This window comes from Colletes gigas, unplaced genomic scaffold, assembly GCF_013123115.1.
Source record: "Colletes gigas isolate AHSC1104 unplaced genomic scaffold, ASM1312311v1 Colletes_gigas_Sc00022, whole genome shotgun sequence".
Lineage (NCBI taxonomy): Eukaryota > Metazoa > Arthropoda > Insecta > Hymenoptera > Colletidae > Colletes > Colletes gigas.
In genome coordinates, this window is record NW_025106651.1 from 2,747,860 (window position 1) to 2,772,337 (window position 24,478).

Consider the following 24,478-nt stretch of genomic DNA (forward strand, 5'->3'; position numbering starts at 1 on the left):
TATACATATACCTGTCAAAATAGTATATAGGAGGAATATATTTAGAGATAGTAGATAAATAGCATATAATACAAAATTATGAAGAAATTGTTGAAATTTACATTATGAATATTTTTTTTGCAAGGTAGTTGAATTCATTGATAACCTTTTTGATTACTTACAATAATACAAAACATTTTAAATAACTTTCATACTTTCAAAATGGCTAAGATATAATATACATGCTCTGTATCATAGGAACTATGAATACTACTAATGATACCAACAAGATGTGTAAATATATACATTTAAAATTATTTAATAAATATCGATATTTATAAGTCATACCAACTCAATATACTATACATCCATTAGATAATATAACAACAATTGACCGTATAAATAATAAAAGTCTATATTTTTCGTCTCTTTCTTTTTAATAATAATGATATGTCCTACCAATTTTTTATTGAGAGTATAAATACTGTAAATCTGACTGGTAGTACTTATTCAAAAATGTCAATGCCAATAATATGAATATTAATAATATAGTTGTATTAAAAATTGTAATTCTTCCACTGATATTTCGAATTTCCTGTAAAATGAAATTTAACATCATACTTATCATTGGCATTACACATTTCATGCAACACAGAATAGTAAAAATTTGAGTTTCATACCTATTCTTCATCTCCTAAATAACATTGATACAAGAAACATACAGGTGATGCTTCTTTCATTTGGAAAAAGTATGACATCAATACTTATGTAGATGCTTTTACTATTGATTCTGTACACAAATATACAAACATTTTAAGCAAATTATACATTATTAAAGTTACACACATACTGGTTTTAATAGATTAAATTACCAGAATTAGGAGAAATTCCTTCTTCTTTAGAAGTTTCTGTACTATGCTGTATAATTCTCTTATGAACATCTTTATGTCCATGACAATGTTCACATTCATCATCACTATCTTCAGAACTACTTTCGCCGAAAGTTCGTGGTTTTTCGTAAATGCAACAACCTAAAATATCATGTAAATATAAGTAAATAATAAAGCATGAAAATTATTATATCAAAAATGGGCAATTGTTTAATGAAAATTTACATTTAGACTTCTTTTTATTCATATGTTCATTGTCCACGGTACCCTGAGTCCACTGAACCTTCTTGTTAGATTTTGGTTTTCTCAGACGTAATCGAACAGTTGGTACATCCTGGAAAAGTAAAAAAAGTAACAGCATAATTATTGTCCTTTGTATTTGTAAATTGATAAGCGATATAACTATAATAAATCGTAAAAACATGTTTAAAAAGATATTTATTTTTTTGTTAACTATACATAAATTATTTCTTACTATAATAAGAACATATAATGAAAATTTATATATTTAAAATATATAATTTATTTCTTTTATTTAATTCATTTACTGATAAAGTTTAAAGATTACATATTTTTCAAAAACAATTTTTTTTATTGCACCACTTTAGTTCTCTTTAACATATTTATTTTATCATCAGAATAGTTCAAAACACATTTTAATATTTCTTCTGTATGTTGTCCCAACATAGGAGGTGCTAATCTAACTTTATTTGAAGCATAACTGTAGTTTACAGCAGGACCAACAACTTTTATGTTCTTCCCTGTGGAATGTTCCATTTCTTGTACCATTTTTGTGTGTTTTACATGAGGATCTTCAAATACCTATAAAATTGTCTTATGTAAAGGTAAGTTTCAAGCTATCCAAACATTTATTATAATTTATAATTTATAAAATAAATTAAGTTGATTTTTATTATCTGAACATCCATTAGTTTATACCTGTTTTAGTGTATTTATTGGACCATATGGAAAAGAAGAACCATCAAATATGACTACCCATTCTTTATTACTTCTTTTTTTGAATTCCCTCCTAAGAATTTGTAACAGTTCATCTCTGTTTTCTACTCTAGCACTGTTATTTTTAAATCTATCATCATCAAACAATTCTGGTAACTGCATTTTTTTAAGTAGATCTAAAAATTGCACGTTACTTCCTGTTCCAACAGTCATATATCCATCTTTTGTTGGAAAAGCTTCATATGGTACGATGCTTTCATGTTCAGAACCCCATCGTGTTGCTTCTTTGTTAGCATTTATATAATTTGAACCAATATTTATTAAACTAGCAACTTGTGTTGCTAATAAATTACAATTAATCCATTGTCCCTTATTGGTTTTTGTTCTTTGATATAATGCTGTTATTATAGCTCCATGAGCATATAAACCTGTTGCTAAATCAGTTACAGCTACTCCAACTTTACAAGGTGGTCCATCCTTTGGACCTGTTATGTCTAACAAACCTCCTATGGAAGCAGCAATTACATCATATCCTGGTCTATTCATATAAGGACCTTCGTATCCATAACCAGTCAAAGAACAATATATAAGGTGTGGTGCTACCTTGGAAATGTCTTCATATCCTAAACTCATTTGTCCTAACTTTCCAGGAACATAATTCTCTACCAAAACATCAGACTTTTTTGCCAGTTCATAGATTATATCTTTACCGTTTTTTAAGTCAATGCATATGCTCTTTTTGTTTCTATTAACACTAAGAAAATAAAGTGATTCTTGTGTTCCTTCCACAAATGGTGGACCCCACTTTCTTGCTTCATCTCCACCACCTGGTCTTTCAATTTTTAAAATCTCAGCGCCAAGATCACCAAGGATCATAGTACAATAAGGACCAGCCACAATCCTTGTTAGATCCAAAATACGAATACCAGCCAGAGGTGACCTACAATCTTCGATAGTTGTACAAAGATTTCTTTGAATCTTGATACTACCCGCACTTAATACAAATCTTGTTCTTATTGCACACTCTGACAAGAAGGCAAGCATGATGTATAATTTTGTATGCTTCCAATCCACAGTAAATTGTCTTATTTTCACAAATAACTTTTATTATTCTCACAAAATCACAAATTTACATTCAATTACACAAAATTGGTAACTCTTTCACCACAAACAACTTTATGAAGGTTTAATACTACACCTTATTAATAGTATCAAACACGTACGCGTAGTTTTTTATAAATGTAAATACGAAAAAAAAGTGTTTTTACTTCAAATATACTGTCATACTATTTTTCATTGATGTAAAAGACAAAAGAAGTATTTTTTAATTTTAAATATCAATTACCGTATTATTTTTTATAAATTAAAAATACAAAAAAGGCGTTTCTATCTCAAATATTTACTATCATATCTGAATAATGACGTAGTATCGTGTTGAGATAAGCATACCTGAGATCCAGAATCTGTAACATTTGTCTCTAAAACAGTTTCTGTTTGTAATTGGGTAGCCGATTGCTCAGACATCACTGATCTCTCCATCTGGAATCCCTCGTCTTCAAATTAGTACGATAAAACTACATATAATTGTTTCGCCGTGATACAATATTACGGTTACTTCATACTGTCATTATTCGTAATCTGATAAAAACGACGCCATGTTTAAAATTGGTATGAGTCTGTTTACCGGTCATTATTTTCGATACATTTGCGAAGAAAAATTGTTTTTCAATTCATACGCAACAAACGTAATTATCTATTTACAATATATATATGCACGTCTTACATTTTGCTAATATTTTTTCAATCTGATTATAATGCAAAAAATAAGTACACAAAATGATCGAATTTTATACTAACTTCGAAAATAATCGAAATATTTTGCCATAATAAAATACAATGAAATTCAATTTTAATTTTGACATTTATTAGCAAATATAAGCAATATATTCGCCTAGTATATTTATATTGTTTTGAAAACAGATATTACGGTGTTTATAATTGCCCGTAAAGATGAACAATTTGCTAAACTACCGTGTAGTGACTGTATGAGAGGTTTGCTGTATTTGTAAGATTTCCTATAAATACACGAAATCCAATGTCTAATTTTTCACGGAAATACATACTGAGATCGATAACAACAACTGTGGCTTCACTGTATTAATTTAATACTATTTTAGACTCCATTGATATGGAGGTAAGGATTCGTTTGCATTTCAGGTACATAAAGGTTATGCGATCGTTTTAAAATTCATTGAACGCCGTAAATATATACGTATTGCGTCTTCAATAATACTGTCTTTTTTTTTTTGTAGCCAATTACTAAAGTTCCTCTACCATTAGAACCAATAAAGTCAAATCAAGTGGAGGACAGAAGATTGTGGGTGGGCAATTTAGATTTAAGAATTAATGAGTAAGTATTTATGTAAATTATTTCTTACAAGGGAAGGTCATAATTAAGACAACAGCTTTTTAAATGAGACAAATTGTAGGACATCATTTCATTCTAATTTATAATTGTAAAAGGTCTTTGTCTTGTTCATGATCTTTCATTGTTAGGCTTCTATAGTATAGTATTTTACTACTGAAAAATAATATAATCTCATAATGGAAAATATCTGAAAAAACTAACTCTTTATCTGTCAACTGGTACCAACTCCTAAAACTCGTCCAAAAACATGGAACAATTGAAAAGTTCGACCTCCTATTCCACCGATCAGGCCCACAAGCTGGTCAACCAAGAGGATACGCATTTGTTACCTATAAAACAATTGAAGATGCAGAAGCAGCCAAGGATGCTTTGCATAACTTGAAAGTAGGAGCAAAAAATATTATTGTCCGATGGGCTCATAGTGTGACAGAGGTACTACTAAAATAATATTTTTTATCTTTATTAATTATATAAAAATTAGTAACGGTGTTTCATTTTAAAGTCTGACATGGATAAACCAAAACCAAAAATAGACATACCTGCTTTGGCTGGAGCTAAGAAAGAAGATAAAAGAATAAGGTAGGTTGTTGGTTCAATAATATTTTCATAGTACAAAAAAATATTATTAACATTATTTATATGAATATCTTCTTTACAACAGTCGTGAAACAGCAATTCAAGCGATAGAAGCAAAGCTTAAATTGATGAAAGAATCGGAAGAAGAATTTGAACTAAATAAACCTTTGAATGGGTCACCTGTAATACATTTATATCAAAAACCAGAAAATCCAAAACCGTCCACGTCGACCCGTTATCATAATCGAAATCACTATCACAATAATAAGCCATATAACCGTTACAAACCTAGGAGATAATTTAAATCCTTTTTTTTATTTCATAGTGTTGTGATTAAAACTAAACAATTTATTTTTACCGACCAACATTTGTTCCATGACCATAGTTCATATATTATTTATATTTTCTATTTAAATGATCTCTGTGTATTAAGTTTTTTGTACTATAAAGTCTTATACTTTTTAGTTGATCTTTTGTATCGTTTTTTACTAATCAAACATGATTCCTACAGTGATGTAAGCGCGTTAGATACACGAGTATCTTAATTGATAATGCAATGCTTAATATGTACATTGATGTACATGTATTTTCATAATCTATGATATCTTTTTATAATAAACGAATATATATATTAAACACGTTCATCCTTTTATTTAAGATTACGGAACTCAAAACATACAAATATAAATGGCAAGTAATCAAATAAAGTGAACATTAAATGATTACTGTGATGGTTACTTTTATTATATTTACAATAGAATTGTTTGAATAATTTTACATTTCATTTTTCTTAGCATTTTTTGTTTTACCACGCATATGAAATGGTAAAGGTACTATACCAGGACATGGTACTTGATTAGGAACTGTGCAAATACAACTTTTTGAACAACCAACACCAAAATTTGCAGGATTGTCTTGTTTTCTCCTAATTATATTTTCAATTTCCAATTGGTCTTGTGTTTTACCTACCACTTGACAAAGATGCTGTAATATATCATCCTTACTCTTGTTATCCACATCAATTAACATAGTTTTGCCATTACCTGTGTAGATTAAAGAGAGTTTTAGATTTATCACTGGCAACTATGTAATATAATGGACATTAAAATAATTTTAAAAGGTATACATTTATTAAGTGAACCTTTTGTACGTACCATAATAACATCTTATGAAAGGTGTTGGTGTCAAATTTCTAAAAGTAATAACCTGCACTGCTGGATTTTTATATTTAATTTGAGGTAAATTCCAAAACACAAAATCCCTAAATATAAAGTATATGTGAAATTTGATGTACGAGACATAAAGATTTTATAATTGCAATTTCAGAAAATATATTTAAAAAAAATATCTAATTATAAACCACGTTATATGAAACATAAAAAATATCATAGTACGTATTTTTATTATCGAAATTCATCAATTTGTTTATAGTTTTTACAAACATACAATTTTGTAAGCATAACTTGATGAAAATAACCTAAAACTTGCCTAGTTCCTTGATGATTTGATCCGTGTGTATTATAATTAATGGAAAATATATGTATCGCATCTTTGAGAATTAGTTTGCCAGCTTCTAAATATTTTAATGTTCTACGTATAGGACTTGGACCGATCATAAACGGCATTTTGACTGTTTTTTAATAAAAATGATCTAAAGAACAAACTTATATTTTCACTGAGTTCCCCAAATTAGACACGTTTCTGTTGAAATGAAACATGAAATTTGTATTACAAACATGTACAGATTCCATTTTTAAAGATTTCATTTTACATTAAATGCATTTTAAATATCATTTTTTCGTTATCACATTTAAATTTTTATTTTTTTTTGCGACATTTCTAAATTTGTACTAAATGAACTAGAAGTCTGAAAGTACAAAACGTATGTACCTACAACAATATGAATTTATTACATTATACAACTTCTTCCGTTTTTAAGTAAGAATTATTTCTGTTGTACAGTCGTGTAATAACTCTCATAACCTTGCGTTTCGTATCAAATTAACTAATATCATCAATAGCGATGAAATCTTTTAAACGTATCTTTGTTTATACGGATTATGGGTTTTTTCTATAAAAATTTGATTTTTCACCGTGTGTACTACCTGTACTGTTGATACAGAGTTAATTTGCTATAGATACGGTACAGAGATGCCAGAAAAGCACCACCGGGTGCACACGCACACATGCCAGATCACGCGTACGTGAGCTCGTGGAGTTTCGGAAAGTCGACAAAGGCAAACTGACGCATGCCCTCTTTCTTGATTCTCCGAAGCTGCCCGAAGTAATTTCGGATCGCCTCGTGGAAGTCGAGAGAGAAAGGCTTCACATTTGCCTTCTCGCTCTTAACAACTGAAATATATGGACATACATAGGAATAATAAAAAAAATTTCTTTTTTTTCAATAATTAAAATATAGTCAGAGGGTCTTAAAACGTCTATTTCCGTAAAATAAATTTTACAATATTTTTTTCATTATAGGTACTTTGCTCTATGTGCACCTACATAAATGCATATAAGATTTCGTTTAATTTTTCCTTTCTAGAAAAGATAGAAGAAAAGTTTATTTGATCTTAATTCTTTTTAAAATTTATATATGTACTAAAACTAAACTAAAATGTTGTAGCATTTCGATCAATGCCATTTTTAATGTAAATTGTTATGATAAACAAATGAAGTTTCTTACTGATAAAATTTCCTATTACGATATTTTTTTAAAATAAACTACTACACAATTCGACAACTTATCATCAATATAAACGTTTATAGAGTTATAAAAAATATTAATGTTTTTATTTAAATTTATAAAGAACGATATATATTAGTGTCTTACGCCTTCAGTGTATAATTTAGTATGTACTACAATACCTTTACTAATAGTAAACAATAGTAACAGATTTTACGCTTTGATTATAACAGCACTGCTTTAAAAGTAGTTCACAGATTGTAATTGTGTGTAACATTACGTGAGTCGTGAAGTACAGTGCGTAAATAATTTTGAATGAAGACAAAACATTTTTTTTTTTATTTTTGGTCCATATCGCATCAAAAACAAAATTCGTAACTTTGCTGGCGTTACCGACGTCGATATGATTCTTCGAATAATTGTCTTAAACACAGAGTGCGCTACGAAGTTAATTTTTCACGTGGTCGGTATTTCGTTAAAACACAACCTCTAATTGAATCGGTGGTGTAAGCAACATCAAATTGTTGATTAAACAATTGTTTATAAAAGATATATTTATTTCAAAACGTGTCATTTAGATGCAGTGAGTGCTGTGAAATGGGAAGTGACAGATCAACGAAATTTTTCGATCAATAAATAATCAAAGGGAAACTTTCGTCGTCTCACGTACTACGCACTTCATACATAAGAAATGTGACTTTGTAAATCATAATTACATGTAATCATCGAAGTGAATTAACAAATTCAAGAACCCTGTCATCTGCTACCATAAACCGAGAAAAATGTGAGTTATATTTAATTTATACATCATACTGTCATTCGTCAGTACGGTTCTAACGTCATGGTTATTTACGTTATTTTAGTATGTAGACTTACTGTCTTCATTCTTTTTTTCTGTATCTGCAGTTTCTACCTGGGGCATTCTTAGTTATGCGAATTAACGATGTTTTGAAAACGTGGTTGAACCTTTCTTTTCGCAGTATAGGCTTCGCGAGATATTTGAGCTCCCCCCTCCCCGTGAGCGTTATTGGGCAGAGCGAGGATTTGTCATTCGTAATCTGAAAGTTGACATAGCAAGACGTGTCGAGACGTGTCGGCGTTTCGCGACCAACGAGGTGCGTATTTCTAACCTGTTGATATTTCATCATTATTGCTACACGCGTTTACTCTCGAACGTTGCTTTCGTGTAATATTTATACGTTCCTGTTATAAATTAAGTGGGAATTGTCGCAAAAACTGAATCGGCTTTTATGCGTTTTCTTCGATATCTAACCGGCATCGATTCATTACATCTCCCTGAACGAAATAACGTATCTTGTACATCAATTATTGCTTAATTATGATTAGATATGTTTACTTCAATGCGTTTGACTTTAATTTGTATTTTATTTCTCTGGCAGTCTCTAATTGAAATACGACGCCATGGAATATTGGCGCGTAGACACCACGGTAGATGGCAGACAATTCGACTTTCGAAGGGAATATTGGTAACGTTTAACTTATTATAACAAAAATTAACATACATATTAATATTTATATATTTTTATCTATTTATTAAGTTATTTGTTGATACATAATTTTATAATCGGTCCGTATTAAGATAAATCATGAAAATGGTTAATGAATTTTTTAACTTTTTCGATATACATATATCAAAGTACTTTCGATTGTGTGATACTTAGGAATGGCTAACGATAGACATTAAGGGTAAATTGGAATGGTTTACATTTAACTATATTCTGGCCGCGAGTATTATTTATTAAATTGATTGTTTATAAATCTGTCTTTATGAATTGTTGTAATTGTAATTTGCATACATTTTCGATGCAAGTTTAAGAAAACGTAGCAACTACGTAGTTGGAATATGCTATTAAAGCATAAATAATTAACGAACTGTAGCGGCCGGCGACAAGTAAGAAAAAGACTTCCGCTCGCCTCCGAGCCGAGCGACAAGGATGAGTGAAAACATGAGTGAGTGTGAAAAACAATTGAATGCGTGAGTGTATGTATGTGAGTGAATGTGTGGCCGCATCGGGTCAGCTAAAGCGAACCATCGCAGCGCATAGGAAGAATAAAATATTTCCTAAATTTAAACGGCATTTTACTTTCCCGATCCCATAGAACTTTAACTTTTACAAATTTCGGAATATTTATAAAAATTACGATGTATTCAAACATTCGATAAAATAAATATAATCGTTCCTACAACTCTAACTGTGAAAGTTGGTGATATTATTTTTGTAAATTGAATAATTTCTTTGAAGTAATTATTTTCGTGGATAATATTCTATCGTTAAAATACACATCGTTTGATAATGTTTCGCCTTCGAGGCGTTGACCTTTTACGGTTAGTCGTAACGAATAACAGTTCTAAGTAAAGCAGTATTTCTGTTGACGAATATTGAATAAGGAGAGAAAAAAAGAAAACTGATAGGAAAAGCACACGTGTGCTTGTTGTATTTCTTGTCTCCTGTTCCTTTCGTTTCAGCTTCTTTTTCCAGGAAATTTGTTGGCCGCGCGCAATGCGGCCGGTAGATTCAGTGATTGTGCGTAGCAACAGTTTGTTTTCCAGGGTAAAGTGACCCTGAGTAAGTTGTACAACGTAGTCAGGCAAACGCGATAGTAGAAGCAGTGTTTTTTACGCAGTTTTAAAGTATTTCCAGAGCATCGTGGCTCTTCTTGTTTTCTGAATCGCGAGAATAGATTTATTTGTTCGCCGTTTTCAATCTTCGGTCGCGGTAATTTAATTTAATAACTTGTAATAAACATGACAATTTTTTCATTTGAAATTAAAACACGTTTGCGGAATTAGAGTCAGTGCATCACTGAAGAGGATTATTGAGCGATGCTCTACGAGCGAACATTGTAAGTATAAATTTATATTTTCAATTTTTATTACAAATCTCTATAATTTTAACAATAGATTATAATTGTTTTCTTGCTGGCTTCTTACAGTTTCTGGGCCTGATTCTGAAGACCAACAAGACCAAGCTGACTGATGACTGATGACTTGCTCGATGACTTCTACTAGGCAGCAGCATCCCAAAGATACATCTCATGAAGTTCATCATTGGTGAGTCGCATGTTGTTTGTGTTCCTCTGGTCCCCAACCATGTTGTAGGATGAAAGATCCGAATCAATACGGGTGATCAGTTGTATACTTAGTATTTTTGGCAAGTTTAGTGACCGCGGGTAGTTTTCATACCCGTGTCTAGTAACATCTATTGTTATATTTCTTTAGTGCAGGCTAGGGTTTTCTTGCACTTGCGTTTTTTAACGTAACAAATAAATGTTTTACAATATAATATATATTTTTTAGAAAATATATGAATTATTTCCATAATATAATGTGGAGACATTATATTAATTATATGATTGAGTAAAATATAAATATCAATTACTATGATATTATACGCTAATTTTTTCATGTTAATACAATAATTAAATATCAATCGTTTCCCTAGATAATACATCATACGATGTATTTTACGTGCAAAATGGCATTTCGCGACTGGTTGATTTTTGAGTCAAAGTAACTTGCATTGTATATTAATTTCATCTTTTGACGAAGAACCCCGCACAGATCTTATGGAAAATGGTCCCCGGTTAAATTAGCTGAACTTTTAATATGATGTAGTTCATGATGTCTTGATGAAAAGTTCCAACGGGCCCAAGCTCGTAAATTGAACAGTTTCCGAGATACAGGAAATCAAAAGTCAATAATAGTGTACTTTATTCTAGACTACCACGTTTGAGCATACTTGAGTGTAAGAAGCACTGTTGTACACTGGCCATTTATTTGACCCCTTAAAACTCAATAGTAGTACTGTGGGCCCTTAAATATTACCCCTTGAACCCTTGACTCTCTAACTCCCCTTCAGGAGCCAAAATAAAAAAACGCCCAAAAAGGTAAAAAATGGTTCTCTTTTTCAATGTACAAACATGATACACCGTCGACATTAGCATTACCCAGTGTGCACTACGAAGAGGTTGCTCGATCGGATTTTGCACACCATGTGGCCCTGAAAAGAGCCGTTTTTATAGTTCTCTCTATTCGGCCATAAGAATTTCAACATTCATATTGTCTTGATGCTCTCTATTAGGGGCATCTCTGGTCGTATTTAGAAGAGTGCCATCCGAATATTTGGCATGCCTTTGATGACGAGCAAATCCTAAAAACCTTAAAACACTTGCAATATGTACGCATGTACCCAATATTTTGGCACCAGATTGACAGGTGAAGTAGTAACCATTTATTACTTCTACTTCTAGTTCCAGTTCATTTTCGGGAATGTGAAAAATAAGAACTTGATGTTTGGTACAATTCCGAAATTGTGAATAAACTTTTAGTCTTCTAAGGCTGTTATCTACCAACGAAGTGTCAATCTGTAATTCATCGTCATCATCTTTTTGCAGCAGAGGGTCAGGGGGTCAAGGGGTAATATTTAAGGGCCCACAGTACTACTATTGAGTTTTAAGGGGTCAAATAAATGGACAGTGTACAACAGTGCTTCTTACACTCAAATATGCTCAAACGTGGTAGTCTAGAATAAGGCGCACTATTATTGACTTTTGATCCCCTGTATCTCGGAAACTGTTCAATTTACGAGCTTGGGCCCATTGGAATTTTTCATCAAGACATAATGAACTACATCATATCAAAAGTTCAGCTAATTTAACCGGGGGCCATTTTCCATAAGATCTGTGGGGGGGTCCTTTACTTTGACGACAGAGTCGACCAAGGATAACTAAATATTTTAAATACCAGTTTGATAAATTTATTTCAATAATAATGTATTTCAAATTTTTAAAGTAAATTATTTTATTACAAAATCTTCATTAAAGTCTTTCGCTTGAAATAATTAAATTAAATTCATAATAATTTTCTTGAATAATAATATTTTTCAATATTAATGTATTTTATTTTTGATATATTAAATATATGAAATCGAGTCGTTTTAACTAATTAAACAAGAAATGCCGTTTAGTTATATTTACTTAACTTTTCTAGTCAGGATTTTCAGGATACTTTTCCGTGTTCGTTGTCTGAGTTCATGCACATGCCCAGGTGCTATTTGCATGAACGACGGCAACGGGGCACGATGACTTTATTTATAATTTATAATAATATTGGCGACTGACATTGGTTAGTGAATCGTGCGCGATGTACTGTCCACCACATGTGTGTGTTGTGGTTAGGTTGTGGAAATGCGTCGTTTAAACAATTCTCTACAATTCTCTAGATTTCTATTAACTGCAATATTCAATTTTTACTTACCAATTTATCAAATTAATTATCGATTTTGCTGTTTATGTATTCGTTTCCATACACGATAATTCTACTAATTCATACTACAATAAAGTAATAAATATAATATACTTGATCAATGACTTTGTATTATATTAAATTATATAAAGATTTTATATTATATCAAAATCTATAATATAAATACGCAATGGTCGCTAGTCGGTGTCAGACGATTTCAGAATTTGGTATGTACATTTAGAGTATGAATGGAGTTAGTTGTGTCCGGGTGTCGGAGGAACCCCGGGGAGTCCTCTCTAGTTTAGGTCGCGCCCGGACATTGAGAATGAGAATCGTGGAGTGTTTGTTTGCGAGATTGAGTTTTGCTATTTTTTAAATATAGGGTTAGGTAGGTAGGTCACTTACTTTCTGGCGCGTGTGTGCCTTAATCTAAGTAGGTAGGGTCAGGGAAGGACTGTCACATTAGTCACTCGGGTAGGCGCGTTTCGCGTGGCAGTTCTGTACCTGTAGTTACGATTTGAAGAGTAGAAATCTTGCTGATTCAAACAGTCTACGCTGTTTGTTTTAGCTTTATTTTCGACTCCTCGAATCGCGCGACTCTTAAAGTTGCTCTCTCACGCTCGCGGTCGTGGTTAGGTCCCTTACGAAACGCTCGTCCCCCTCGAGACTCACCACGTACGCTCTTCCAATAATTCGTGCATTGTTGGAAGACTACGTATTGCACAAAATCTCGAGCCCAGTCTTACGTAAGTTTCCGGCTTCGGCAGGACTGCCGAAGAAAGAAAAGGCTCTATATGAGCTGAAGAGGCTCTGACAAACTGTCTCAAGAGTGGGCTGCAACAAATGGTTCTTCATCTTCATCTTCGGATGAGGATGGAGAGTCATTTCAGTTACTATCATGTCATTTTACTTGCCTGTAGTTGTAGTTAGATTATCTTTTTGGCTGGCTTATGTATGCATGTACTTTGTACATGATTGCACCATACATGCCAGCCATCAGGGCAACTCGCGATTTTAATATAGTACATAGAGTAGCGAATGTGCAATAATCGCGTTTGTTCTTAGAGTTGCGAATTATTATTTTTCGCGTTTACTTTTCAGGGTAGTGTTGCGAACAGTCACGATTCGCGTTGCTTTTTTACTCTTTTATACATACAATGGATATCAACCGCGTTTGTAATTTTCATATTATAAATTAGCGTTGCGTTCTTGATTTATTGTGCGATTGTTTCTTTAGCGTTGCGATATTTTCAATGCCCAAATTCAACCCTAACTGTAGTAATAGAAGTAGTTAGTTTATTTAGTGGCCAGTACCTACATGTGCATTTACATGTACGATTAACCCCTGATTAAACTTAGAGTTACGTATAATATACAATGTTCGCGTTTGCTCGTAGAGTTGCGAATTACTATTTTTCGCGTCTGCTTTCCAGGGTAGTGTTGCGAATAATTACCATTCGCGATTGCTTTTATTGTTATAAATCGCGTTTGGAATTATTATAAATTAGCGTTGCGATCTTGATATATCGCGTTTTTTATTAATTAGTGTTGCGATCCAATGCCCAAAATCGAATGCTGTCCACTGCTTCAGGAACAAGATGCTGCAGGGAATTCTATAAAGCCCCAAAAGGCTCAATATCATTATTTAAATTAGTGTTGCGTATTTTTCAATATAGGTGCACGCGATATAATTAATAAAGCTACTCTATGTGGTTTATTTCACGAATAATAAGCATCCCTCGCGATTTTTGTATTTTATATATTAGCGTTGCGAAAGAAAGAATGGTCCACTCACGGGTTGTTTTTTGAATTTAAGAGTGGACAATTTATTCTAACTACGTGACATATATATTTTGTTTATATATTTATGAATGGAAATACTGCTCGAAAGTACTGTTATATACATATATACATCAAAAATTTCATTCTTTATAACGTGTATAACTTTATAACTTTTATGTATACATTTTTATCACACATTTGTGGTGCATTTAAAAATGATGTATTAAATTGATCATAGATTCAGTTTACTCGTTTGAAATATATATCAGTAATTATTCATTATTAGAGTTGTTAATTTTTACGGGATATAGTGACCTTTCCAACCGCAATTGTTATTTGCAAATAGTGGATTCTTTTATAAATATTCGGAATATGCATAGATGAAAGTTTGTTCGCGATTATTGATTTAAATGATGGAAAATAAATTGCTTGCATCAAAAAGGTGTGCAAATTGCAATACGGCATTTCATATTGTGAATGAAGGGGCCATTCTACCTTGTAGGCATGAAAAATACGTGTTTCTTTGTGATTTTTTTTTGCGGGTTATTAAAGAGCGATTAATTCCGGATTTTGTAGATACATTTATTATATATTTAGCTATATTTACGAATTTTTGCAACGCATAATATCTATTGATTACGCTGTTTTTGTTGATCATCAAACAACAGTTTTTACGAACGGCACCCGACTGCGTACGTGATATCTTGCGAACAAGTTATTCGAAATCCTAAAACCAACGATATTCTTCATATAGATGAGTGTGGTTATAGCATGGACTAGGATCTTTTCAAAAAAACAAAAAATGGCAAAATGGCAGCTATTTTACGAAAAAATACTGAATATTTTCATATATTTGGTTGCTTTTTTGTTAATAAAAGAAAAAGTATTGCATATATCGCAATTATCCTAGTTCATGCTATAGGGAGACCAGTTCTGAAGATACTGTATAAATTTGATGTTGACATCTTGAATAGTTTTTTAGTTATCACGCACGCAGTGCCGAAAAATGTAGTTTCGAGAAAAACAGCTTTAAAGTTTCATGTCCAGTTGTTATACCTGCATGCGGTACATTTCAACAGGCTATAACTTCGTTAGTTTTTCAAATTTCAATTTAATATTTGGTAGACATATTTTCGAGACTACATACTAAAGGAAAATGCAAAAAAAAAAATATCGATTTTTTTAATCCCACAAGGTAGAAAGGCCCCTTAATTTCCGCGAAGAATCGACGTCTGTGTTCGTTCTTGCTTTTATTTATGAATTTAATTTAGTTTTCAATGCAGCAAAATATAATTATTCCAATATATACGCGTTAAAAAATTTTTTATTACGTACTGTTTATGTTTTTAAATTCTTTAATATCAATTTTTGCTTGTGGATGGTCTTGTTGAAATATCAGTTTCATAATATCAATTTTACTATGATCGACAAAGATCAGTTTATCTTGATAATATATACTCACTTTTTCTTGTGTTCATTAATACATTTTCATTTCAGCCATTACTCTTTTGAACAAGTTCTTTTTAGATACGAGATTTGAACTTGGTCGTTCTTAAGGAAATAACTATGTCATGCAATTATTTATTATCTGAGTTTATGTTTCAGAAAAACATCGTGGGATTAATAAATGCGCGAAGAAGAAAATGTCTTATTATATTTCTGTGTTTTATATGAATTATATTTATTGTAAATGAGTGTATGTTTCAGGAAATCATCGTGGGACTAACAAAGACAAGATACAGAAAATATCTTCTTATATTTTTTGTTTTATGTGAGTTCTATCTATTTTATATGAGTGTATGTTTTAGCAAACATCGTTTCAACATGCTTCTACAGATTGCGTTAGAATTAAGTACAAATGTATATAGATTATAAGTATTAAGTATTAAGGAAATAAGCGCACATTAAAAAAGGAACAAGGGTTCATACACGTATATTAAGCTGGCGTAGCCATTTGAAAAGGCCAAAGCAAAATTAATACGATATTTTTTTGCTATTTATTTGCAAATTATTTGCCAAAGAATTAATTTTTTTGCTCCAGCCGTTTTTGAGAAACAATGGCTACGCTACCGTAATATTAAGCTGGCGTAGCCACTTATTGTATCTCTGTACGTAAGACAGATATCAATACCATTCTTGCGGCATATTTTGTTGCTAATTTATTGCTCTTAATCCACTGAATATTAATTTTTTTGCCCCAGCCGTTTTCGAAAAACTGTGGCTGCTGTAGCTCAATATTAACCTAACGTAGCCACATGTTGTATCACAGTAGGTAACAAAGCTATCGATACCATTCTTGCGGCATATTTTTTTGCTAATTATTTGCTATCAATCCCCCGAATATTAATTTTTTTGACGTAGTCTTTTTCGAGGTCGTTTCTCGAAAAATACTGCAGCAAAGAAATTAATATTCGGGGGATTGATAGCAAATAATTAGCAAAAAAATATGCCGCAAGAATGGTATCGATAGCTGTGTTAGGTACAAAGGCGCGACACGTGGCTATGCTAGATTAACGCTGGTCCAGCACGGTCGTCGTTTCTCGAAAAAGACTGCGGCAAAAAAATTAATATTCGGGGGATTGATAGCAAATAATTAGCAAAAAAATATGCCGCAAGAATGGTATCGATAGCTTTGTTACCTACTGTGATACAACATGTGGCTACGTTAGGTTAATATTGAGCTACAGCAGCCACAGATTTTCGAAAACGGCTGGGGCAAAAAAATTAATATTCAGTGGATTAAGAGCAATAAATTAGCAACAAAATATGCCGCAAGAATGGTATTGATATCTGTCTTACGTACAGAGATACAATAAGTGGCTACGCCAGCTTAATATTACGGTAGCGTAGCCATTGTTTCTCAAAAACGGCTGGAGCAAAAAAATTAATTCTTTGGCAAATAATTTGCAAATAAATAGCAAAAAAATATCGTATTAATTTTGCTTTGGCCTTTTCAAATGGCTACGCCAGCTTAATATACGTGGTTCATACGTGCAGTTGCACATTTCTACTGCGTTCTTCAGTGTCTTTTTAGGCACCATCGAAATATAAACGTCCATTTGAGTTGGAGCAATTAATATCAAGATACATATTGGTATTCAAACAGTCTGGTTTCGTACGTGCAGTTGCACATTTCTATTTCGTACTTCAGTGTCTTCTTAGGCACCATCGAAATATAAACGTCCATTTTAGTTGGAACAATTAATATCAAGATACATATTGGTATTCAAATAGTCTGGTTTCGTACGTGCTGTTGCATATTCATATTTCGTTTCTAGAAAACATGTGGTCTGTCTCACATGTATCGAGATTTTGTTAGGTTTTTGGTCTGTTCTTCAGGCATCTTTTCTGTAAACTCTTTCTTTGTTATTATTCGCTTCTCACAACGATCGAATTTCGATCGCTTCTCTCTTAGGAGAAAATATCCATAGGTATTGTTAGGATTCCTCGTCAAAGGAGGGTGGTTGGGGCGAGGCTAGGGCGGTCTCCATTGGCAGCAACCGCTACGTGGTGAGACCTGGGGATTATTATTTAGTATGTAATTAATTTTATCGCTTGTTACTGTATAATATAATTATTTAATAATTAATTACATAGCAAATAATATGAGCTAATGGCTGCGATCTTCCTCGTGTAGTTTAGTATAAATATAGCTTCTTTATCAGATCCAAAGCGATAAATACTTCGATCGTTTATCAAATCGTAACTTTTGTCTCATTTAGTTTTAGTTCTTATAGCTGATGGCGTTATAGTTTGATTTAATTTCGATTTCATTCATGCTCGATTACTCCAATGAAATTAATCAATTTATGTTCAACTCTGAACTGTATAGCTTTCGTTAAAAAACAAAAGAATTCGTGTAATTTCATTTCCTGCCATAGTAAGCGCTATGACCTTTTTCTATAACCTGTTGGTAACGTGCGAGTGACACGGAAGTGTTAATGGGGCTCTAGAGCCCTAAACAAATTGGTTGAAAAAATATATTAAATATAACGTCTACTTGCAAACCTTGTCTCTGGTAGAACTCTGCTTATCAGTCTTTAGGAGGGGCGGAGGAAGGGAGTGAATATCATCAGTCGGCGAAGTAGACCCCTTTGCTAACTTTGGTATTCGATGTTGAACTGTAAAGTAGTGCACACTAGTGTGCAATACGAGAACAAAAAGAGATATTTCAGAAAATCGAAACTTTCTCAACACAGTTCCCTCCTAAATTCATCTTTTTTATTTAAACAAATAATTTTGAAAATTTGTATTATAATGGCCAAGTGTTTTGTCTAAAAAAATTTTTGTTTGATAGATTAGAGTGAAATGCCTGGAAAATGATGGACAAACTTAAACGATACTATCTGTTTAGTTTTGTTTATTTTTATACGTAGTGTTTCAAAATACGGGTTTAAAGACTCGGATTCAATGTTCGAGGGTTAATTCAGGTTGAAAAAATTTGTGTAAATTTTCGAAATTGCAAGTACGTAGAGAGTACGAACGAACGAAGTTTCTCTTCAAGATTACACGATTCTCCTTTTACACCGTGCACTTAAATCACGCACTGCAGTACGTCATTCGGTCCTTCGAATCCTTAAAACCCTGCCAGAGCTTACGAAGACGTTCCGAATACGTTTTGCACCTCCAGCTACAGTCATTTAAATCTTTGGATTAGAAGGTGCGACAAGAAACGTTGAAGATGTTCCTCGTTTGCTTGACGCGAGGACCGATTTCTACGGGCGCTCATTCACTCGAGTTCTTACGTTTATGCTTCGCGACGAAATTTACTTTCCAAAAAGCGTCGAGTCGTGTACGGATTCACGGTTCACATTTCGCTTGAAACGAATGTACGTCATTTGGGTCGCAAGAAGCTGTGGTTCAAGGTGGACAGCCAGCTGGCAACGAAATCAGAGTGCTTGATTATTCCTTAAACGCATTACTCGTAGTCAGTTAGATACAGTTTAATAAGTAAAATGAGGCTTTTAAGTCGAACAAATCGAAATGTATTTAAAAAATTAATCTCGTTTCTCCTTCCGTGAGAAACGACATAACTTTAGCACCAAATAATTGAGAATTCAAACTTGTACGTCTGTACGTCTCGCTTGGATCGATTATTAGAGAGCTGAAAACAAAATAAATCTTTGCTTATGAAGAAACGTGGATAGAAGGGGCGAAGTCGGGCGTCCCCAATGCGCGATCGTTTGTCACGAAATCCTGTCGTCAAGCCGCTTTTTGTGTCCGAACGACGACGACGATAACACACGAGGCTCAACTCGCGGGGATTTGACTTAACAACGGAAACTTAGCCACCGATTCTTCACGTACGACGCACGAAGCTTCTATGATATCCTCCGTTTAGCCGTTGCGGTACAGACATGTACAGGGTGTCTAATAACAAGTGGTTCGATCGAAGATAAAGTCATTTTTCACGAGGAATACACCTAACTTGAGGCTAATAATTTCTTAAATACTCAGCTACCAAAATATGGGAATTGTAATTTTTGTTTGCACCTTTATCTTTGGATCAGCTGTGGGAGAAACTCGTGTATTATTCTATTGTCGAGACGTTTTCGAGGACTCGGTCGGGCAGAAACGTTTCAATACAATCGTAAAACGTGACGACCAACGCGATTGGTTTTCAAAATCCGATCTTTTAATTAACGAAAATGTTCCACGTACGCTCTGCTCCGAAGAAAACGTTAGTTTTCCTCCTGCAGAAATTCGAAGGGCCAATCACGTTCGACAAATCCCCGAATAATCATCGCCGAACCAGCGGGGTACGATCGTCGCGGAAACGATTTACGTTCGCGACGAGTACACGTTCGCTTACTCGCTTACTCGCTTTTTCCATATAGCAAACCGTCACAAAATGCATTTTTATTCAACTTCGATGATTCATTTTTCTCGTTTTGTTTGGAAACTGAATTTAAGTCATCGTATTCGCGAGGACGTTGATGTTATAGATTCTTGTATCTCGAAAATAGTAGAAGTTTGACAACAGTAATGGCTAAACTACGGATGTTTATGTCAATAAAATATGTCAAAATATGTTACTGACATATGTTAAATATGTATCAATAATATGGCAAAATATACAGGAATATGCAAAATATATTCGAAATATGTTGAAATAATTTTATTACTTAAACATAATAATAATCAATTATAATTTAAATTACAATATGTTACGAGTGTTTTTCAATATTGTCAAGAGATAGTTGTTGACGTTTATCGCTTAAAGTCAACTTATAAGCTGAAATCGAACGCTCAACATTACAAGAGGGTCATTCCATGCGAAATCGGACACTTTTCGGAGTACCATGTCGGATTTTGTTCTACTTTGAATATGTTGTAGTCTTTAGTGATATATAAACGTATCTCGAAGGATTTTTTAAAACGCCTTTCCAGCAAGAATTCCGAATGTTCCTTATATTCTTCTTTTTTTCCTTAATTTTTATAAGGCCAATTTTAAAGTGTCCGTATTTTTAAAACTTGGTCCGTGAAGGGGACAAACAGGACTATATGCCCATTTTTTTCAGATTTTTAAATATTTCCCCGCTATAAAAAAATGACATTTGTTGTAAACAATTGCAAAATAAATAGTTAAAAAAATTTTTTTTTTAATTGAAATAATTTTTATTTGATACTCCCATGGGTCTGCTACAAGTACCTAAAATTTCATTTTTATAACTTCCTTACTTTAGCAGCTATTATTTATTGAAAAAAAGTGAGCTCTATATTTGAAACAGATGTAAAACCAACAATTTTTAAAATTTTTAAAAATCCTTCGAGATACGTTTATATATCACTAAAGACTACAACATATTCAAAGTAGAACAAAATCCGACATGGTACTCCGAAAAGTGTCCGATTTCGCATGGAATGACCCAAGATTGAGGCATATTTGAATTTGCTGAAGTAGCATGTTTTAATTGTTTTAGGTTTTTTAATAATCTGAGCTCATAAAATTTGTTTCCGTAGAACCTATCTGCTAAAAATACTTCAGAATTACTGATTAATACTATTCGTAGCATCAATGAACTGTTACCATTAATTATTCACTATAGGTGCACACGAGATGTATAAATAACTATGTTGTCATTTCTGCCTTGACTATCGTGTAGAAACTTATTAGTATAAGTATAATTTATATACTTATAAATTAGTATACAGAAATACATGGTCGAAAGCCCATATAAGCATTAATTTTATGAAAAGAAATGCAACAAACATATATGACATATGTTTTTATACAAAATATGCAAAACATGCAAAATAAAAAATATATTTTTAAGGACCTCTAGTGATGAAACAAACTTCTATTTATGTTCCACTCTTTTATTTATTTCCTAGAATCATATGCATTTGCATCAACATTCGCAGTCTAATCATAGCAAACAGTGGAATATTGGTTTAAATTTTGAATTTAATTTCCTGAATTTGCTTAGGATAAAGCTGAGTAATATCGAATCGCGTATGATATTTCTCATTAAATACAGAAACTTCTGTTACTTTATTTTTACCACCACCGCTCGCTGCTATGAATTCGATAAACGTTTCTCGGAATAAACAATTAATCGAAGTTACAGTTATCCAGTAAGGAAGGTGGATGCAATTAAAACTGCAGTTGCGAGCGTATGGGAAATATGCATTTGCATAAGCATCCGCAGTTTATTAATGGCACATTATACAGTTTAGGATGCGTGTGACGTAGCTCGAGCGTTTGTAGTGCAGACCAGCGCGTAATTTCTGTAATTAATTTCCCCGTGGCGACAAATCCGGCAAAAAAGTTACAACCCCCGCATCGATCGGGACGCAACGCGACTACCTCTCGGGGGAAGAAGTTCCATCGACGTGTAGCATGGCGGATTACGTGGGCGCGTAACCCGTAATTCATTTTAAAATTGCGTACGGGACCGGGGCACAGGGGTCGTGAAACGTGCGCGGGTCGGAAGCAAGGCAGTCGGTTGCCATCGCGTTTTCATCTTCCTTCGATCGGTATCTCGGAGCCGTCATACGTTTTTCTACGTTATAAGCACCAGGCAGACAGTTCGTCGCGCTGGAAGTTACCCCGGGTGCGACGGCGAGGGCCGCCGTGTCGCCTACAAAACGGTTGTCCGTGTCAAGCACTTATGCGCTTCTTTTTTGCTAAATACATTTCAATATCCGACGTGGGAGCAGTCCTCTCGAACGCGCGACGCTTCGCGTCTGGAAGATACGGTCGCGGATACGAGACGGGATGAAGGAGTAGCGGGCGGAAGGGGGCGAGAAGGGCGACAGTAGCTGCAATATTCTTGGCTCGCATTGTACGTGTCCCATAAGTTGGCAGGCGAGCTCCTTCTCAGCGACAGCTTGACAGAACATACGCTCCGTCCCGCTCGAATCCTTTCGTCCTTCCACACCTAACTCTCGTCTAACCACCCCCAACTTTCACCCGTGCTCCGTCATCCTTCGGTTCTCTGACGGTCTCCTTCTCGACCGTACAGCGCGAAAATAAAAGTTTATAAGGCGTCGCGTCCGTGTGGGTGAAACGGTGCCCGCGGGTGTGTGGGTGGTTCCTTGGCGGGGCTCGGTGACTGAAGGCGCGGAAAGCAGAAACGTCGGCGGGAAACGGGCGAGAACGCGGCTGAGGGAGAAGTTGCGGGGAACGATCGCGTTTCGGGGGCGTCGTGGACGAGCGGTTCCTGGGGTGGCAGCGACAGAAGCGGGTCGGCGGGAGGAGAAAAGTGGAGACCACGTGCAGAAATAACGTTCGTGTTTTTGATTTGAAGCACGTAACCGAACCACATTGAAATCAGATAGGGGCGCGAGAGAGGACGCTAAACTGGCTCCGAGGCTCCGGCAAGCTTACTATGGAATACCTAAACCGGGATACGAGGCAGAGGAGGGCTAAGGGGGGGGGAGGGGGGTGCTGGAAACGCGTTAGGCGTCCAAGGCACCCGGAGACCGAGCGGGGCGCGGTTAGGGAAAAGAAGGTGCGACCGAGGGAAGACAGGCACACCGGGACGCGAGGGGGTGGCCCAGACGCTTCACAACGGGTGAAACGTGCCACTTTCCACGGATTTTCGAATAAATCGGCGGCGCGCAGAATACGCGCCGTTCCGGTATAACGGAGTCCTTGCTTTGACTCTGACTTTCCGAACCCCTCCGGATTCGTGTTCCGTAATCCGGACGGGCCTGGCGCTCCGAGGGTCCCGGAAAAGCCACGACACCAAGTTTGTCGGCCCGCTTGAAGCGTCGGAAAAATGAGCGACCCGCGTTTAACCCACCGGTTCCACGGGTCGGTGAACTCTTTTCAAGGGTTGAATCTATATTTACATAGTTGCGTCGTTAAAACTGTTGTTTCGTTTACGATCGCGAACCGAGGAATAAATTAATATTATCGGGATTGTTGGAAATAGTTGAATGAATGAAATGTACTGATCACTAGACTGCGGATGTTTATGCAAATCCATATGATTCTTGGAAATAGATAAAAGAGTGAAAGTTAAATAGAAGTTTGTTTCATCATAGCAGGTCCTTAAAAATATGTTGGAGAAACAACTTCATCAATCATTGCTTTTGGGCTACTTCTATCAGGTTCTCTCGGGCGACCAAGTCTTTATCTTGTCACTTTTTTCATTTTGTTTGAAACTTTTAACTAAATAAATGACCAACTAATAACTGGAACACATACTTGACTAACAAGCAAGAATACTCAATGAAAACGGATGAGTCCTTTGCAGGAGTTCTTTTAACTTTTCTCTTACACGTTCTTTCCGTTATGAAACCCTTTTCGTACTCTTTTCTTTTTGTACATTTCTTTTTTTAAACGTTCCGGTATCCAAACAACCAACTCGACTACCTTCAAAGGCCACATCCAAACGTCAACGCCAACCAGACGCACGTTTACGTTTTCGATGACATTCTTCGCATCGATTTTTAGGTATTGA

The 24,478-nt window shown here is 34.3% G+C and overlaps 4 protein-coding genes across 5 annotated transcripts; 1 reads left to right on the top strand and 3 right to left on the bottom strand.

The window, feature by feature from the left end:
• Positions 1 to 408: 408 nt before the first annotated feature.
• Positions 409 to 3,492, bottom strand: LOC122401130 (E3 ubiquitin-protein ligase PPP1R11). The gene is made up of 5 exons (XM_043403082.1): positions 3,276 to 3,492; positions 1,095 to 1,203; positions 852 to 1,010; positions 660 to 769; positions 409 to 574 (listed from the first exon to the last, which is right to left on the bottom strand). Exons 1-4 carry the CDS (start codon positions 3,363 to 3,365, stop codon positions 744 to 746), a joined length of 384 nt encoding a protein of 127 aa, XP_043259017.1. The 5' UTR covers positions 3,366 to 3,492; the 3' UTR covers positions 409 to 574; positions 660 to 743.
• LOC122401128 (succinate--hydroxymethylglutarate CoA-transferase) lies at positions 1,461 to 3,066 on the bottom strand. The gene is made up of 2 exons (XM_043403080.1): positions 1,809 to 3,066; positions 1,461 to 1,691 (listed from the first exon to the last, which is right to left on the bottom strand). The coding sequence occupies exons 1-2, from the start codon at positions 2,868 to 2,870 to the stop codon at positions 1,461 to 1,463; spliced, it is 1,293 nt and encodes a 430-aa protein (XP_043259015.1). The 5' UTR covers positions 2,871 to 3,066.
• On the top strand, positions 3,469 to 5,202 carry LOC122401129 (probable RNA-binding protein 18). Its single transcript, XM_043403081.1, has 6 exons — positions 3,469 to 3,571; positions 3,807 to 4,020; positions 4,139 to 4,236; positions 4,473 to 4,686; positions 4,757 to 4,833; positions 4,916 to 5,202. Exons 2-6 carry the CDS (start codon positions 4,015 to 4,017, stop codon positions 5,127 to 5,129), a joined length of 609 nt encoding a protein of 202 aa, XP_043259016.1. The 5' UTR covers positions 3,469 to 3,571; positions 3,807 to 4,014; the 3' UTR covers positions 5,130 to 5,202.
• A 359-nt stretch (positions 5,203 to 5,561) lies between these two features.
• Positions 5,562 to 6,997, bottom strand: LOC122401182 (probable 28S ribosomal protein S25, mitochondrial). Of its 2 annotated transcripts, none has more exons than XM_043403152.1 (4): positions 6,725 to 6,997; positions 6,319 to 6,531; positions 5,985 to 6,091; positions 5,562 to 5,873 (listed from the first exon to the last, which is right to left on the bottom strand). In XM_043403152.1, exons 2-4 carry the CDS (start codon positions 6,453 to 6,455, stop codon positions 5,605 to 5,607), a joined length of 513 nt encoding a protein of 170 aa, XP_043259087.1. In that variant the 5' UTR covers positions 6,456 to 6,531; positions 6,725 to 6,997; the 3' UTR covers positions 5,562 to 5,604. The 2 variants fall into 2 exon arrangements, with proteins under 2 accessions (XP_043259087.1, XP_043259085.1); XM_043403150.1 differs by having other exon boundaries at positions 6,721 to 6,997.
• Positions 6,998 to 24,478: the final 17,481 nt, after the last annotated feature.

Bases quoted from the DNA above. Each gene is read 5' to 3' on its own strand.
- LOC122401182 (XM_043403152.1), bottom strand. From the start codon at position 6,455: ATGCCGTTTATGATCGGTCCAAGTCCTATACGTAGAACATTAAAATAT. The intron at 6,092-6,318 runs GCAAGTTTTAGG...CTTTATATTTAG, and splicing joins TCAAATCATCAAGGAACTAG to GGATTTTGTGTTTTGGAATT. The intron at 5,874-5,984 runs GTACGTACAAAA...TAATCTACACAG, and splicing joins TTTCATAAGATGTTATTATG to GTAATGGCAAAACTATGTTA.
- LOC122401129 (XM_043403081.1), top strand. The intron at 4,687-4,756 runs GTACTACTAAAA...TTCATTTTAAAG, and splicing joins GGGCTCATAGTGTGACAGAG to TCTGACATGGATAAACCAAA. The intron at 4,834-4,915 runs GTAGGTTGTTGG...TCTTTACAACAG, and splicing joins AAAGAAGATAAAAGAATAAG to TCGTGAAACAGCAATTCAAG.
- LOC122401130 (XM_043403082.1), bottom strand. From the start codon at position 3,365: ATGGAGAGATCAGTGATGTCTGAGCAATCGGCTACCCAATTACAAACA. The intron at 1,204-3,275 runs GTATGCTTATCT...TTACTTTTCCAG, and splicing joins TTACAGATTCTGGATCTCAG to GATGTACCAACTGTTCGATT. The intron at 770-851 runs GTAATTTAATCT...ATTTGTGTACAG, and splicing joins AGGAATTTCTCCTAATTCTG to AATCAATAGTAAAAGCATCT.
- LOC122401128 (XM_043403080.1), bottom strand. From the start codon at position 2,870: ATGCTTGCCTTCTTGTCAGAGTGTGCAATAAGAACAAGATTTGTATTA. The intron at 1,692-1,808 runs GTATAAACTAAT...ACAATTTTATAG, and splicing joins CAATAAATACACTAAAACAG to GTATTTGAAGATCCTCATGT.